Source organism: Rhizoctonia solani, chromosome 10 (genome assembly GCF_016906535.1).
Source record: "Rhizoctonia solani chromosome 10, complete sequence".
NCBI classification, from domain to species: domain Eukaryota; kingdom Fungi; phylum Basidiomycota; class Agaricomycetes; order Cantharellales; family Ceratobasidiaceae; genus Rhizoctonia; species Rhizoctonia solani.
This window is the reverse complement of record NC_057379.1, coordinates 556,657-571,237: the sequence shown is the minus strand read 5'-3', so window position 1 is coordinate 571,237 and position 14,581 is coordinate 556,657. Positions and strand designations below refer to the sequence as shown.

General features: G+C 50.6%; 6 protein-coding genes and 1 non-coding gene across 7 annotated transcripts; 6 read left to right on the top strand and 1 right to left on the bottom strand.

The window, feature by feature from the left end:
* Positions 1 to 136: 136 nt before the first annotated feature.
* Positions 137 to 1,242, top strand: RhiXN_08359 (endoglucanase cel12C; the record flags this gene model as incomplete). The annotated part of the gene is made up of 6 exons (XM_043328175.1): positions 137 to 280; positions 337 to 490; positions 560 to 807; positions 886 to 1,000; positions 1,056 to 1,133; positions 1,196 to 1,242. The coding sequence occupies 6 exons, from the start codon at positions 137 to 139 to the stop codon at positions 1,240 to 1,242; spliced, it is 786 nt and encodes a 261-aa protein (XP_043183560.1).
* A 528-nt stretch (positions 1,243 to 1,770) lies between these two features.
* Positions 1,771 to 4,219, top strand: RhiXN_08358 (F-box-like protein; the record flags this gene model as incomplete). The annotated part of the gene is made up of 5 exons (XM_043328174.1): positions 1,771 to 1,879; positions 1,930 to 2,128; positions 2,187 to 2,239; positions 2,291 to 4,121; positions 4,171 to 4,219. 5 exons carry the CDS (start codon positions 1,771 to 1,773, stop codon positions 4,217 to 4,219), a joined length of 2,241 nt encoding a protein of 746 aa, XP_043183559.1.
* A 362-nt stretch (positions 4,220 to 4,581) lies between these two features.
* On the top strand, positions 4,582 to 6,910 carry RhiXN_08357 (glutathione S-transferase; the record flags this gene model as incomplete). The annotated part of the gene is made up of 11 exons (XM_043328173.1): positions 4,582 to 4,701; positions 4,757 to 4,880; positions 4,939 to 5,078; positions 5,141 to 5,247; positions 5,309 to 5,449; positions 5,503 to 5,559; positions 5,614 to 5,683; positions 5,734 to 5,840; positions 6,182 to 6,320; positions 6,382 to 6,591; positions 6,644 to 6,910. 11 exons carry the CDS (start codon positions 4,582 to 4,584, stop codon positions 6,908 to 6,910), a joined length of 1,482 nt encoding a protein of 493 aa, XP_043183558.1.
* A 479-nt stretch (positions 6,911 to 7,389) lies between these two features.
* RhiXN_08356 (methyltransferase domain protein) lies at positions 7,390 to 8,740 on the top strand (the record flags this gene model as incomplete). Its single annotated transcript, XM_043328172.1, has 4 exons — positions 7,390 to 7,537; positions 7,591 to 7,817; positions 7,859 to 8,035; positions 8,096 to 8,740. 4 exons carry the CDS (start codon positions 7,390 to 7,392, stop codon positions 8,738 to 8,740), a joined length of 1,197 nt encoding a protein of 398 aa, XP_043183557.1.
* Positions 8,741 to 9,078: 338 nt separating this feature from the next.
* On the top strand, positions 9,079 to 12,357 carry RhiXN_08355 (enoyl-CoA hydratase/isomerase family protein; the record flags this gene model as incomplete). The annotated part of the gene is made up of 5 exons (XM_043328171.1): positions 9,079 to 9,285; positions 9,349 to 9,411; positions 9,464 to 10,563; positions 10,611 to 10,710; positions 10,756 to 12,357. 5 exons carry the CDS (start codon positions 9,079 to 9,081, stop codon positions 12,355 to 12,357), a joined length of 3,072 nt encoding a protein of 1,023 aa, XP_043183556.1.
* A 260-nt stretch (positions 12,358 to 12,617) lies between these two features.
* Positions 12,618 to 12,716, top strand: RhiXN_12418. Its single transcript has one exon. It is a non-coding gene; the product is annotated as a tRNA-Ala (tRNA).
* Positions 12,717 to 13,189: 473 nt separating this feature from the next.
* Positions 13,190 to 14,318, bottom strand: RhiXN_08354 (mitochondrial carrier protein; the record flags this gene model as incomplete). The annotated part of the gene is made up of 5 exons (XM_043328170.1): positions 13,190 to 13,393; positions 13,450 to 13,777; positions 13,822 to 14,003; positions 14,061 to 14,216; positions 14,268 to 14,318. The coding sequence occupies 5 exons, from the start codon at positions 14,316 to 14,318 to the stop codon at positions 13,190 to 13,192; spliced, it is 921 nt and encodes a 306-aa protein (XP_043183555.1).
* Positions 14,319 to 14,581: the final 263 nt, after the last annotated feature.

The following is a 14,581-nucleotide window of genomic DNA, read 5'->3' as shown; positions in this document are numbered from 1 at the left end:
TACTTGTTTAGAAATGCTGGGATACATGCACTAGCTAATACGTGTTGAGCGGAGGGTATAAAGCCACTTTAGAGATGGCAAGAATCATCAACCAAGTCCCCGCGGATCACTCTCAGCCTACAGAATATTTTTCAGTATGATCTCCAAATTCGCCCTTTTGGCTGTGACAATGCTCGTTGGGCAATCAGCCATGGCTACGCCCCTAGCCGCGGATAGCTCATCCTCCGGTTTGGAGAAGAGGTTCAGCACCTTGAGTGGTCAATGGAGTTCCGAAAGCGAGGTAAGTCAATGGGCAATTAAGCGCGTATATGTTCAAACTCAAATAATCACTTAAAGGGCAGCGGCCGGTATACTCTATACAACAACCTCTGGGGTCAATCATACGACACATCCGGAAAACAATCTACTCAAGCCACCTCGTATAGCGGTACCACTCTCGCCTGGAAGACCACCTACTCTTGGGCCGGGTCTTCTTATCAGGTAAAAAGCTGTAAGTCTGTGCGCCACTGCGTTATATGCGCTCTTCATCTTGCTCATATAACTTACAACCACTAATTAGATGCAAACGCCGCGCTGAATACCGGCCTTGGAAAGAAATTGTCCGCGATTTCTTCCATCCCTAGCACATGGAAATGGAGTTACACATCGGCGTCTTCGTCCCTCATCGCGGACGTTTCTTATGATCTGTGGCTAAGTAATTCCGCATCGGGAACGCCATCGAGTGCCGCGAGCACTTATGAGATTATGGTGTGGCTCAGCTCACGTGGTGGAGCTGGACCTGCTGGCTCTCAGATTGCAACGGTGACGGTCAGTAGCGCCTTTCATTGGTGAATATTATCGATGGGATTGGACTGACGTGGCGACTATGATGTGAATTGAATACAGGTTGGAGGCCATTCTTGGAAACTATACAAGGGGACTGTATCGACTTGGACCGTCTATTCTTTCGTTGCTACTTCTGAGATCGCATCGTATAGCGGCGACCTCAAGGCCTTCTTCAGTACGTGTATCTGATATCTTATGTGGGGTAAACACGTTGACACTGCTCCATTTAGCTTATTTGTCTAGCTCTCAGGGGCTATCGACCTCTCAGTACTTGGTCGGAGCTCAGGCTGGTACTGAACCTTTTGTCGGTGAGTTTAAGATCAACCAGATGTCTCACGAAGGTAGTGATACTAAATTGGCGGAAACAAAGGCTCTGCGACGCTCACGACGTCTGCATATACGATCAGCGTTAACTAGCCACGTTTTTTGACCTTTTGTGGTCGTGATGTGCGTGAAGGACTATTGTGGGGGGTGGGGTGGGGAATGGAGTGATGCGCACCGCATTGGCCATAGGGCAAGGGCACCATGTAGTTACATGACTTTTATAAATAATCTTCGTCTCTGTTTTCATGTGGCTACGTCCCTCTTCCCCATTTGCTGGCGCATACAAACTCCGCCTGGTAGACCTCGAGTGCCAACCTATTTTGGATTGTACAAAGTTCTATCCATAGAGGTCTTACGTAACGTACGCCCCGAGTTGCAATTGGGTGTGGTATTTGATCCCCTATTGGACTCCGACCCCCCATCTTTGACCAACACCGGGTTGCATACGAGGCTGTAACTCGCGTTGTCGCCGCAGATAACGACCAATACGAGGAAAGAAAGGAGGTGATTTTTTAATATAGTTTTCTGCTTCGACTTCGGAGACAATTGTCAGGACAGTCGGAAGTCCAGTGATCCGTTGGGGTGTGTCACCAGCCTGGGATCGTTTCATAGAGCACCACCATGGGCCTGAAATCGGTCATGGACATTCCCTCCAAGGCACAGGTTAGCGAAGCCCGACTCACCATAGACCATTGTGAGCAGGAGCTGAACACGATATCTTGCCAAATCGGTATGTTGCGCGAATCAATCGGTTATTCGAACTCACGGTTGTCTTTATAGCCGCCGAGGAGTCCCGAGTAGTCAAGCTCATCAAGGAGGCTCACGAACGGCTCGCAGCGCTTCAAGCCAAGAAGAATATTCAACAAAAGAGAATAGAAAATGCACGGGCCATGTTGTCACCGATTCGGTCAATGCCCCCAGAGTTACTGGGAAATGTATTTATCTATGCATTTGAGGCCGACCCATTGGTTGCGTGGCGGTAAGTGGGCCAACCGTGCATGGTATTTTCAGCTCACGAATTGCTGTCTGTACATCAGATTAGCGGCCGTCTGTTCGGCGTGGCGACGCCAAGCACTGTCGACATGTCACAGTGAGTGTTTCTTTGCTTCTATCGCCCATCTCTTGCTGACCATCATCTCAGTATGGACACGGCTTCATGTGAAAACAAATGCTCGTACTGACCCCGAGTTGTTCAGACTCTGGCTTGAGCGATCTGGCAACACGCTCCCGCTCGACATTGAAATTACCCTATTTGACCCCACCCCCCGCAACCGCTCACCTCGGACACCCAAGAGGCACCGCGCGAGTGAAGTCATCTCGTTTGCACCACCCAGTCCGGTGATCCCAGACATCACATCCCCTCCTCCTTTCAGCACTTCCATCATCCCTCCTTTCCCTATTGGTGGTCCCAGCCTTCCTCCCATAAGCCCTCCTCCAGAAAACACCAATGCACCATCCAATGAATCTGTTGTTCCGCCTCCGCCCCTTCCCCAGTTTAACCCGCCATCCCTTCCGTTTCCACCCGGTCCTTCAACTCTTACTGGCGGATTCACCACTACGGCATTCACTGTGAACGGACCGGGATTGGGTTCACTACTCACAACATTGGCCAGTTTGAATCCTGGAGGTGCGGTCGCAAATCTGATGGCTAGCTGGGCTGCAAATGGCGATGGAATTCCGGGCCTTGGGTTGCCACCACCACCGCCACCACCTCCTCCATTCCCGAGCATGTTCGACGGGCCTCCATCTCCCATTACTGAGCTGCCCATAGATTCTGGCAATGACTCAGACGAAGACGCAGGCGAGCCCCATTTGCCCATGCCCATGCCCATTCCGATGCGCTCTTCGAGTATCCTGGCGCGTCCGGCCCACCTACGGGCAGCACAAAGCTGGGGGCACATCGTCTTGCACTATTTGCACGCGGCAATGCCCCGCTGGAAACGTTTCATTTTCCAGTTCGAGAATGTCACTTGTGCGCTCCCTGGCTGGACTGCGTTGGAAAGCCTCAATAACAAGGCGCCACTATTGGAAGAGTTCGCGGTTGTTTGTTCGGATGCGCGGGGGGCAGTCACACCGTGGATCACAGATTGGTCATGGCTACCAACTAATCTCAAGGGCGGTATGGCTCCAAGGCTCAAGTCACTCGAGCTGAGGAATATGCCTTTCGCATGGAACGCCCCCATGCTGACAAACTTGACAACCCTGCGACTTGGCCAGCCTCTGCCGCTGTCGTCTGCTTCAAACGCACGGAGGAGCCAACAAATGACCATTATCACCTTGGGCCTTGATCGCCTTCTCAGCCTATTACAACGTAATCCTAAGCTTGAAAATCTTGAGATTCATGTGACATTGAGCGATCCGCTGTTGCCCCTAGAACCTACCGAGCTCCCGTACCTGACGTCTCTGGCCATATCCGGCGGACGGAATGCTCTGAAGCTTCTCGAACAGGTCAAGCTTCCCGCGCTTCAAGTTCTTGATGTTCATATTACAGCCCGGGGAGATATGGACGACGTGTTGAGTCGATTGTACGTTCGCTCCGCGAACCCGCCGGTTAGGGATTTCCGATACGTCGCTGGCCAACGAACTGGCTGGGGGAGCAGTTTTGCGGGGAGCGGGCCGTTCCCAGTAACATTCCTCGATCACATCAGCGACACTATCAAAAGGCTCGTAGCAGTTAAATGCACGCTCCAGACTCTGCTGAGCGAATTGGCGGACGCACGGGAGGGTGCAGTCCTATGCCCAGTGTTGAAACAGCTGTGCCTGTTCGATTGTCATTCCCAACATAATTTTGTGCAGCAGTTGATCCGACTCGTCGAAGTCAGGAACCCAGCTGGGAGTACGAGCAGCGGTGTTCCCGCTCGATTGAATACACTCAATTTGCGAGGAGGACCAGACTTGGATTCGGACGTGGTAGAGTGGTTGAAAACGCGTGTGATCGATGTGCAGTATACCGATTCGAAAGCCCCCCAACCGTGAGTTTATCCCATCTGGGCACCTTGCAGTACGCTAATACCTCTTTAGGTCGTCTACCTTCCCGTACCCCTATACCAAATTAGATTCTTTCATTTAGGCGGGGACAACACACCAAAAGAAAACTGTTCGTTATTATGTTTCGTAGCATTTATTACATGCGCTTTGTATTGTATGGCTCGTGCTCGGATTTTGTTTGCCTGTTGTTTTGTGCCTAGTAGCTGATGCTCGTATATACATGTATGTTCATTTATCGTTTTGTTTGTTATCAAGAAATAGCATCTTGTTCTCTTCTGGATAATTGCGTGAACTGAATCGACGGTTGTGTCCAGATTTGAATGACGTCAGCCACTGCCTATTGTGACGATTCTGCATGACGCACGACTACGACGATGAGGGTCTGCCAAGCGCCGTTAAAATGGTTCAAATCGACTGATCTCCACTCAACTACTGGCCACCACAATGTCCGAGACCACTACCAGACAACGGGGCGTCGCTGAGATTGCGCGTTCTCAAGTACGAGCTGCTGCAGATGTCGGGCAGGAAGCTGTCTCGAGCGGAGCCTATGTGTATCCTGTCAAGGTGAGTAACCCCCTCAGTGTAAATTCGGAACAGCTGGGACACTGACCCTACCTAGGGAATATACTATCTTCTAGCCCACCCACGACTGTACAAGCCAATTGCCAAACCGCTTGGGCTGTCTTTTATCACTAACCTGGGCATCTTGGCGTTCTTGTTTACATTCACATATCTTCCTCAAGGTAAGCCACCAAGAAAAACGCCCATGCGAACACGGCCCCAAATGAAGTCCTGTTTCAGCCGCATTCATGGCCATTTTCAGCGGGCCTTTCGGGTTCATCACTGCTATCCCGCTTATCCTTGGCGAAGCAGCAGCCATTACCACTGTTATTGCCAAAACGTTTTATCTCGGTCCTGCACTAGAGAACTTGTTTGATGAGGTGAGCTGATGGATTATTGGCTAATAATAACACGACTGACATGTTATTGTCATTATTATTAGACGCTGCTCCTGCAGGGCCAGACGAAGCTCGTATCGAATGGTCGTGAAGTGACTACTCAGTCAGGGACTAAGGCTCTTGGGAAACTGATTCTCAAACCTCTACACAGGTGAGTTTGCTTATGCACCCATGAAGACAGGGTTATGTACTCACCCTTGTTGTGTTGTAAGATTCTCCAAGGAGGGGATTATACGATACATTCTTTCCATCCCATTGAACTTTATACCCGTGGTGGGGACTGTGTTCTTTTTGGGATACAATGGTGGGCTTTGGGAAGTCGAGCCGAATTTACGAGCTAACGAAAAGGTTGTGTAGGTGCCAAGTCCGGACCTGGATATCACGCACGATACTTCCAACTCAAAAGGTTTCCCCAGGATCAACGTAAACGATGGATCTCTGAGCGACGAGGCGCATATACCAGGTATGCCTCATCTCACCCTGGGCGTCCCCTGGCTAACGGCCGAGCTGTGTTTAGTTTTGGGTTTGCTGCGTTGGCGTTGAACTTGATCCCGTTTGCCACTTTGGTATTCAGTTGTACTTCTGCGGTGCGTCTAATTCTGGCTGGTCTGTGTGGGTGGTATTCATTCACTTCTAGGTTGGTGCTGCGCTCTGGGCTGCGGACGAAGAAAAGAGGCAAGGCTCCAAGCCCGACATGTCTGCTGTTCCTGAGCAAGACAAGACGAGAGATGGGGATGTCAAGGGGTTGAAAGAGCTGTGACCAATGTGTACTGTCCATGCATGTGTTTTTCTCGAACAGTCGAAACGCGTAATATTTTTGCATGTATTCTATTTATTCCCCAAAATAGTCATAACTTCTAGCGCTAGTATTTGATGAAAGTCCTCGTGGGGCCTATTATATTAAACTCTAAATCTAGTGAAGATCGACCAGATCAAAGAGTTCTCACAGTTAGCCAGATCCCTGCAGATCCTCTGCCAGCATACTAAATAATGTACGTTATTTATTCTTGCTGCGTGATTCGCTAAAATTTGGTAGTAATGTTACTACACACGCTCAGGTCACAAAAATTTCAATTATTTTACAGCCCACAATCTCCGTACGTGAGAAAAGTAGTCATCGCTGCGCGTTTGTTGGGGTTGAACGACCGTATCGAACGTATCGTGACCAAACCGAGCGAAGTAACGCCTCCACAGAACTTGATCAATACAAATCCGTTGGGCAAAGTTAGTCTCTCTTGATTTGCGTGCGATTGGCGACTAAGCTCGTCTAATTTTATCGTTACAGGTCCCTGCTCTGGTCGTCGACTCAGCTGGATCTAAGAGGGCCGTGTTTGACAGTCCCGTCATCCTACAGTACTTCGATACTATTTCAGAGCCTCGAGACCGACTCTATCCCCCTTCGAGCGATCCCGCGCGGATCGATACTCTGAATTATGAAGCACTCACCGATGGAATCCTCGACGCTACCTATCTCATCCGTGCAGAATCCATCAAGGTGAGCAACATCTATCTTCCGTCGAATTCTAGGCATTGACCGAGCCAAATAGCAACCCGAAGAACAGCGGTCTGCTCAGTTGATTGCCGCTCAGAGAAACAAGGTCCGTCGAGGTATCGAGGCACTGGGCGCGCTACCCGAGCCTGAATTCCCATCCGCCAAGGCAGTTGGATTGGCTTGTACCTTGTGGTATTTGAACCGCCGATTACCGGATTTTAACTGGAGAGAGGGTCAGGGTGGGAAGAAGCTTGAAGATTGGTTCAAGCGCGCAGTGGAGCATCCTGCGTGGGTGGAAGAGGGCGAGGTACCACCCTCTTGAGTGGGCAGATATAGATGGATAATTGATTGTGCTAAATTTCGACGTGAACGGCAAAGATGGCATAGGAAATCTGGCCTTCTCCATCCTCTGAGCATATGTGCATTGGACTTGGCATTCTTACTGAGCATGCATTTGACGGTCGTGGAGAGGTTTTTTCTAATTATACATGCGGGGACGAGGGGTGATCGACCATCAAATTACCAAACAATATTAGTCACAAATCATCAGCGAGCGAAAGACGCACGTTCGGTCGCCGATGATTGGACGTTGACTCCGATGTCGCCAGGAACTGCTCTGCGCGAATTATAGACGCCATGGCCCGTGGCCCGGTTAAATTTGCATAGACCGCCGCAGCTTCAAAATCGAGACCCGTATTGGTTAGCGTGTTTCTCGTGCGGCTCGGACACAAGATAAAAACCCCTGCGTTATCTACTTGGTTGTAAAATCCGCAAGGGACGAAGCAACCCTAGACGACCATAATGTCCCAGCCTTACATTGATTTGACAACTGAGAGCGACCCCATCTACTATGTAGACGACATCACTGATTATGATGGCTCCGAGGCCGACACTTCGTCCATCGTTACCGATAGTACCATGAGCACGCTTGAATCAACAGAAGCCCGCAGTCAGTTTTCCCCGTTATATCCGTCTTGGCATAATTTGATCTATTCAAGCCAGGTTATTTTCGAGAAGTTTACGGTCGAATGTTTCCTGCCGATGCGAACCTGCCTGTTCTACTACCCTCGGACAATTCGACGGTAACTCGACTGGAACTCCAGCATCTTTCTATCAAACTAGTGCTCAATGGAAATTACTGGGGCCCTGTCCGACAAAATCTACTTGCGCCCACGCCCCACCGAAAACGCGTTTTAGACTTGGTTACTCTTGAGGGCACCTGGTACGCTGTTCGAAGGGCTGATGATCAACACTGATCCGAACAAACAAGGGTTCAAGAAATGTCGCGCGAGTTCCCGATGTAGATTTTGTGAGCCTGGATTTATCACCCCTTACTCCACACCGGCCCTGTCCGAATGTTGTCTTTGAAGTATATGATCTCTACAATGGCTTCGCCGAGCCCGATAACTCGTTTGATGTGGTTCATCTGAGGCATGCGGCTGTTCCGGTGAGTGTATGCGAACTCGCCGATCGGAGTGTAATTCTGATAAGCGCTTAATCTCGGCAGATGAAGGATTTCAAGTCCTTAGTAAGAGAAGTTCATCGCGTATTGCGTCCCGGCGGCATCGTGTTGTTTTGCGAATATGAGCTCGAAGTCTATGACGCTGAATTCCCGGATATACCTGCGTGGGCGTCTCTACCTGGTATCTCCAATGCGCTTCGACTCGCACGCGGCGGTCTGGCCCATCAGGGGGTCAACGTTTACGTGTGGCGAGACCTTCCAAAGTGGCTGCCGTGGGATTCATCCTTTTGGAAAGAGGAGAACTCATACGAAGACGAAGACTTTGATACCGATACGGAATCCGAGTCGAGCGTCATCCGCAGCTCCCAGTCGTCTCAGTCCGAGCCCGACGGTGTGAGGGGATTCACTGGGGTACAGACTTGGGCAAATATCATGCCCGCAGCTCCGTGGCACCCCGACCCGCGTAAACGAGAGGTGGGAGCACTTGTCCAGCGCGTATGGGCGGACGTATGGAGAAACATGGGCTCCTCGTTGCAGTTGAGTGGAATGTCTGAGCGGGAGGCGACCGAGGCGATACGTGCAGCCGTCCACGATATTGAGTATCCGCCGGTACGAATTACCGCCAAACTGCACACATTGTATGCGTTCAAAGTCGATCCATATGCTTCGAATCATGCGGGCGATGTGTGAGATGAGATGAGGCCTTGTGTACTCGGTGATACTTTTGTTATTTTTATCTAGTATCGTGTGGACCAATCAATCTAGTTCTTATTGACAGCCTCCTGACGGGCTATCGTTCTACCTTCCGTTGATCGAAGTTTTTCCGTTTCGGAAGCCTTCAAACAAGGCGACCCGATACAACTCGGCCTTTATGCGCCAACTGTGCGGGGTTTTGGCAGAACTCGTGATAAATTGAGGGCCAATTCAATTACAAACCGACAGGTATATAATGAATGGTCTTTGTAAAAGCCCCTTGTTTTCTCTCCCCCTAGCTCGCCTCTATCCTCAACTGCCGTCTTTCGTTTCCCATGCGTATTCTATTTTTTGTCACTGCACACAACTCGCTCTCTCAGCGCGTTTATACAGCGCTGACTGATGCCACCTATGGTCATCATATTTCGGTCGAATATGCCACGTCGGCCGAAGCAATGATAGAGGCTGCTGAGCTAGCAAAACCAGACATTATCCTCTGCCCATTTTTAACTCGCAAGGTTCCTCAAGAAGTTTATGAAAAGGTAAACTTACTTCTGCCGCCAATTACCCGATTTGCTCACCCGATTTGCTGTTGCCGCCGGCAGTACCTCACGCTCATCGTTCATCCGGGTGCTCCAGGGGACGCTGGTCCCAGCGCACTCGACTGGGTGAGTCGACTTGCTATTCGCACTTGTACATCCAACTAAAGCACTGTTCTAGGTTTTGATGGGTGACACGGGTTTATTGACGTCTGCCCCTGAAACTCTTGCTCGCGTGGCCTCGGCGCCTCTTCCATCCAAGCCGCGATCTCACTGGGCCGTGACCGTGCTCCAAGCTGAAGAAGAGTTCGACAAGGGCCCCGTATGGGCCTGGGAACAGTTCGAACTCCCACAAACTGCAGAGGTTGATGGACTAGCCTATGCAACAATCACCAAGGCGGGGCTTTACCGCGCCCATGTCACGCGTGCGGCGTTGACAGCTGTATTAGCGGCGCTAGAACGTATTGAAGCTGCCAGTGTTCAAAGGGCTGCCCATGACCTCAATGCCGAAACGGCTTCCCAAACACCCGATTTGCCATCCAATCCAACTTCACATGCCGTGGACGAGACTAATCCGTCTATCGAGCCCTTGAATCCGAAATTCCCGGTCGACCTTTCTCCCCCTGATGAGGCCAAGTTTTCAGTTACTCTCAAGGCCCCGTTCTTGGGAAATGAGACCCATTCTCGACCGCTACTCCGTCCTGCCGAGCGCGCCCAGGCGTGTGACCCCCGTATTCACAGTGCGGTTACTTGTGCAGTTGCCATCAGGGCCGGAGATAGCCAGCCAGGTGTTCTCGTTCGTTGGCTCGACCCTCGTGATTCACCAACTGTCCAGGGCAAGAACGTTTTCGTCTACAATGCCTGGGTCGAGGAAAACCGCCTTCCCATTTGGTGCGACGAAGTTCCCGTCGGCAAGATTGCCGCCACGCGCGACGGTGCGGTTCTTGTTAAAACTGCAGATCACGGTAGATTGGGTGGCTGTGGCTTATGGATCACCCACGTCCGTGTTCCCCTTGCCAAGGGTGTGTCGGGAGGGTTGAATCCCAAGCTTCCAGCTGTCGACGGCCTCAGAAGTGCGGGACTCGGTGCCGCAGTTCAAAATGCGCGCGAATGGAATATTTGCGGCAAGGTTGTCCTTGAACAAGATAGGCGTAACAGCGAGCCAGGCGTCAAGGTTGAACTTGGGTGGGAAAAACGACCGGGAACCTGGCAACAAACCTGGGTCGAATTCGAAGAGCTTAGGGACGGTGGCAAGGCCGCATATGTCTACTTTGATTACTAGTGGGTCCGGCTTCGTAATCTAGAGGCCGATACTGACCAGCCAGTAGCAACGGCGCATTCATGACTTATCAATGCGAGCAATTATTGCGAGCCTTGCGATGGGCAACGCATCCTGACCGAGGGGATCTCAAATTCTTGGTTCTCATGGTGAGTTGCTAACAGCTCAGTCGAATGTAACTCACAGGGTTACAGGGTGGCTCGTATTTCTCAAACGGAATTGCTCTCAACACAGTTGAAGGAAGCGAAGACCCTTCTCTTGAGGGGTGGAAAAATATTAACGCTATCAACGACGTGGTCGAGCTCGTCATTTCTGACTCGTCCGAGCCCGCCAAACGTCTGGCCCAAAACAGCAAGGTCGCCGACGCATTCAAGCCCCTCTTCGGAGGTGCAAGCTTGGCCGAGCGAGGCATTGTTACCATTGCGTCCGTTCGATCGAACGTCGCGGCTGGTGGTTTTGCAGTTGCTACCGCTGCCGATATCGTCCTGTGCTCGGAATCCGCTGTCATAAACCCCCACTACCGAGGTGTCGGTCTCTATGGCTCTGAATTCCACACCTACTCATTCTACGAGCGAGCTGGCGAAGAAAAGGCTCGAGAGCTATTGCGAACTATGCTCCCAATGAGCGCTGTCGAAGCATGCAAACTGGGACTCGTAGATGAGGTCATGAAGGGCGGCGGTGCCGATTGCTATGTCGGGCAGACAAAGGCCTACGTTCGCCAGTTAGCCGGTGAGCGGGCCGATGCTATTTCCAAGTACCGGTCCGCTCCTTGGACTCGCCCGGCATCTGAAGAAGTTTCGGTCGTTTCGCTTACAGACCTTCTCATTTCCAACAAGCTTGCTACCCACGCCAAGTTCACTCGCCCACTAGTGTCTTATCGACATGCCGAGCTGTCTCAAATGCTACTCGACTTTTACCATCAGACCCGTTCCAAGAGATTCTCTGAGCGCCGCAGGGCCTTTGTGCGCAAGATTGCACCCAAGACAACTCCGCTCCGTTTCGCTACTCACCGACGCGAGAATGGCAAATTGGACGAAGAAGAGACGGACGATTTTGACGCTGCCGAAGGTTGGGTCGCTGGTGCTGGAGTCGAGTGGAGTTGGGTTGGACTCCCTCCTCCCCCGACCAGTGAAGCATGGGAGGAGGTTTATCCTGAAATTTCCTCTTCGGAAAGCAATCAGGAGCATCATACTCCGGAATTGTCGGCTGCCAACAGCACGGCCTCTCTGGCGGAGCCCATGACCAAAGCAGAGCCCCAAACACCTACGGAAACGGCCATGAAGCCCATGTCTGAGAGTGTGCACGCTAAGCTATCCCCCGTGAACCTTGGGACGAAACTGATACCTGCAAAGTTGCTGTCGGACAAAGAGGGAAGCATGGTTCACATCAAAATGGGAGTCGTGCCGGAGCAGCTAGTGTCGGCGAGTAAAAGCACTTCTACCCGAAGCCGACTATTTGTCCCAGTCCGTTCCATTCGTCGAAAGAGTGACGCTGGAATTCAACGGTCTCCTGCTGATGGCTCGTTGGCTCCTCCATCGCCTACTGGATCCTCAAATAGCGGGTTGCGTCGCTCGAGGTCCTCGGTTGAAGTTGGCTCCGGTGGTTCTGAACAAGACCAATCTGGCCGTAATCGCTCGACCAACAGGATATCGCGCTGGTTTGGGTCGACATTCAAGTCTGTCAAATCGCCTACGGCACCACGCATGATGCTTCCTAAGACCCCGGAGGGTACGGCGACTGCGGATAAGGAGGGGGTTCTCTTTCCTTGCTACTACGATAACAACAAAACCGACTGAATGTTACCTTGCTAGTTGAATGTTTCTTGTATTATAGTTTCTCGTTTTCGTTTAAAATTACTGCTCAACCTCATACGCTCGTTAGTTCCGTTTTTTTTGAATTATTTGTCGCTCTTTACTTTATTCTTCTGGATCTCAATTTTGGATACATATGTGGTTAATATTTACATCTTAATTCAAGTTGTTTAGATCATTGATATCCATACATACCAACACAGAGAGTTTAGCGTTCTTATTGTTTTTGGAGGACTAGGAAACAAGGGCATGTAGCGCAGTTGGTAGCGCGCTCGCTTAGCAGCAGCAACCACAAGTTGTTCATGTGGTGCGAGAGGTCCTGGATTCAAATTCCAGCTTGTCCATTCTCTTTTGGTCTATTTAAATTATGTTGTTCTCGGCAAAACTCTAGAACATAATGTAGATGTTTGGAACAGCTAGAACAAAATGATTGCAAGCGCGTGTTGCTACCTTGGGCTTGCTATGGAAGGTTTTGTGGAGGCTTCAGGGAATTGACGTTGAGTCGGAATCTAGAATATGTTTCGTCCTTTCTCTATGTACAGATTTACCTCTTTAAATAGCGACCAGAATCTTATTGCTTGTTAGCAAGAGCGTCTAGAGGCTGAATACTAGCCCCCTCGGTAGGAGTAAGTTTAGGTGTTCCTACCCATGCATATAGCAGAGGAAAAGAGATCGAGAGAGAATAACCTGGCCATCAGGACTATATCAATGTGGCTCATCGGTGCATAGGCTGAAACTTCTGGGTTTTGGCATGATTTGCATCTGACATCAATGGGCGAAGAATAAAAGCAATATAAAGTAGTCGACTGAAGTACATTCATCCAAAGTATTTTACCAAACCATCGTATGTTACGAAGATAATGGCACTGCTAGGAATAGCTCGGGCTACAGTAACGCCCATGCCAGCATAAAAGCCTCGGACACCCTGTGCTTTCCAAATAGCCCGAGCAGTTCCTAAGAATGTTGGCCTTGGTTGACCCAAGGACCTAGGCCGCAGCTCTTCTTCAGTTTGAACAGCCGACTTGATACTATCCGCGGGAAAGAGAAAAACGTTGTAGGAAACTCCGGCGCATGCACCTGCAAAAGCTGATTGATGTAGTGCGAGGTCGCGAGGGTCTGGTGCCAGCCAACGGCAGATTGCTTCTTTGGTTGTAAACCATGCGCGCCTCCACCGGTTTCGCGTATCATGGTTCCTGTGTGACCAAGCCAGAGCCCACGAACCCCGTGTGATTTAACAACTGAAGCAACGAGTGATACAGGGCCTTCTAATTGACTGAAGGATGGTCGGGGGAGTGCAGCAGTCATGGAACCCGCGGCCCCCGTTGCTGCAAGAACCGGCGTTGCTCTTGCTTCGGCCGCAATCATCTGTACTTGCATTTTGCATTTTATTAGCTCGATAGGTGTACTTGAATGCGCGTTAGTACCACAAACATGTATAGACGTACGTACAGTAAGAAGCTCGCGACGGTCCCAGCGCCTCCTCCAGCAATGGCGATCCCATCCAATGTAACTTTATGGTTCGTACTCGGCCTGAAATGGGGATATTGGAGAAGGGTGTCCTGGATTTTGTTGTACGCAAGGAAAAGGCTGGCATTCTCTGCCATCGCCCCGACTATTGGCATCGGCAGGCCCTTGAAATATCAAGGGTTAATGAGTGTGGAATGCCTGATGCGGTTCAATGGAGTTACCCGATATAGGCCGCGTATCCCTTCGAATTTCCACGTCTTGTAGAGGCAATCTATAGGTCCCGCAAACCGAGCAGTAGTGTCGAGTACTTGAGCCTGCAGGCGAACCTTGCACAAGTCGAAAGGGTGTTCGAAAACCTTTGAGACCATTCCTGCGGCCTAAGACGCTAGCTGAACATATATCCTAGTACCTCACATCGAGCCACTCACGCTACCGTAGGCGATGTCCTTCAATGCCAATACAACCTTTTCGTCTACCATTTTGTTGCACGAGAACAAACTCTATAATCTATTGACGGCCCGAGACTGGTGTGCCCAAATTAGAGTGGTGGGTATCGAGAAAAAATACAATAAAGAGCTTCGGGGGTTCAGAACATCTATGGGCTAGTGGCTGCCGGCTCAGGACGAGAAAAGATAAAGTCTCATGACAGGTCGCGCACAAGCGAAACCCAAATCTAATCTAGGGCCTCGTGGAATAGATCTGATAAGATCGCTTACCTACACAAGCCCGCTTATCATGTGTG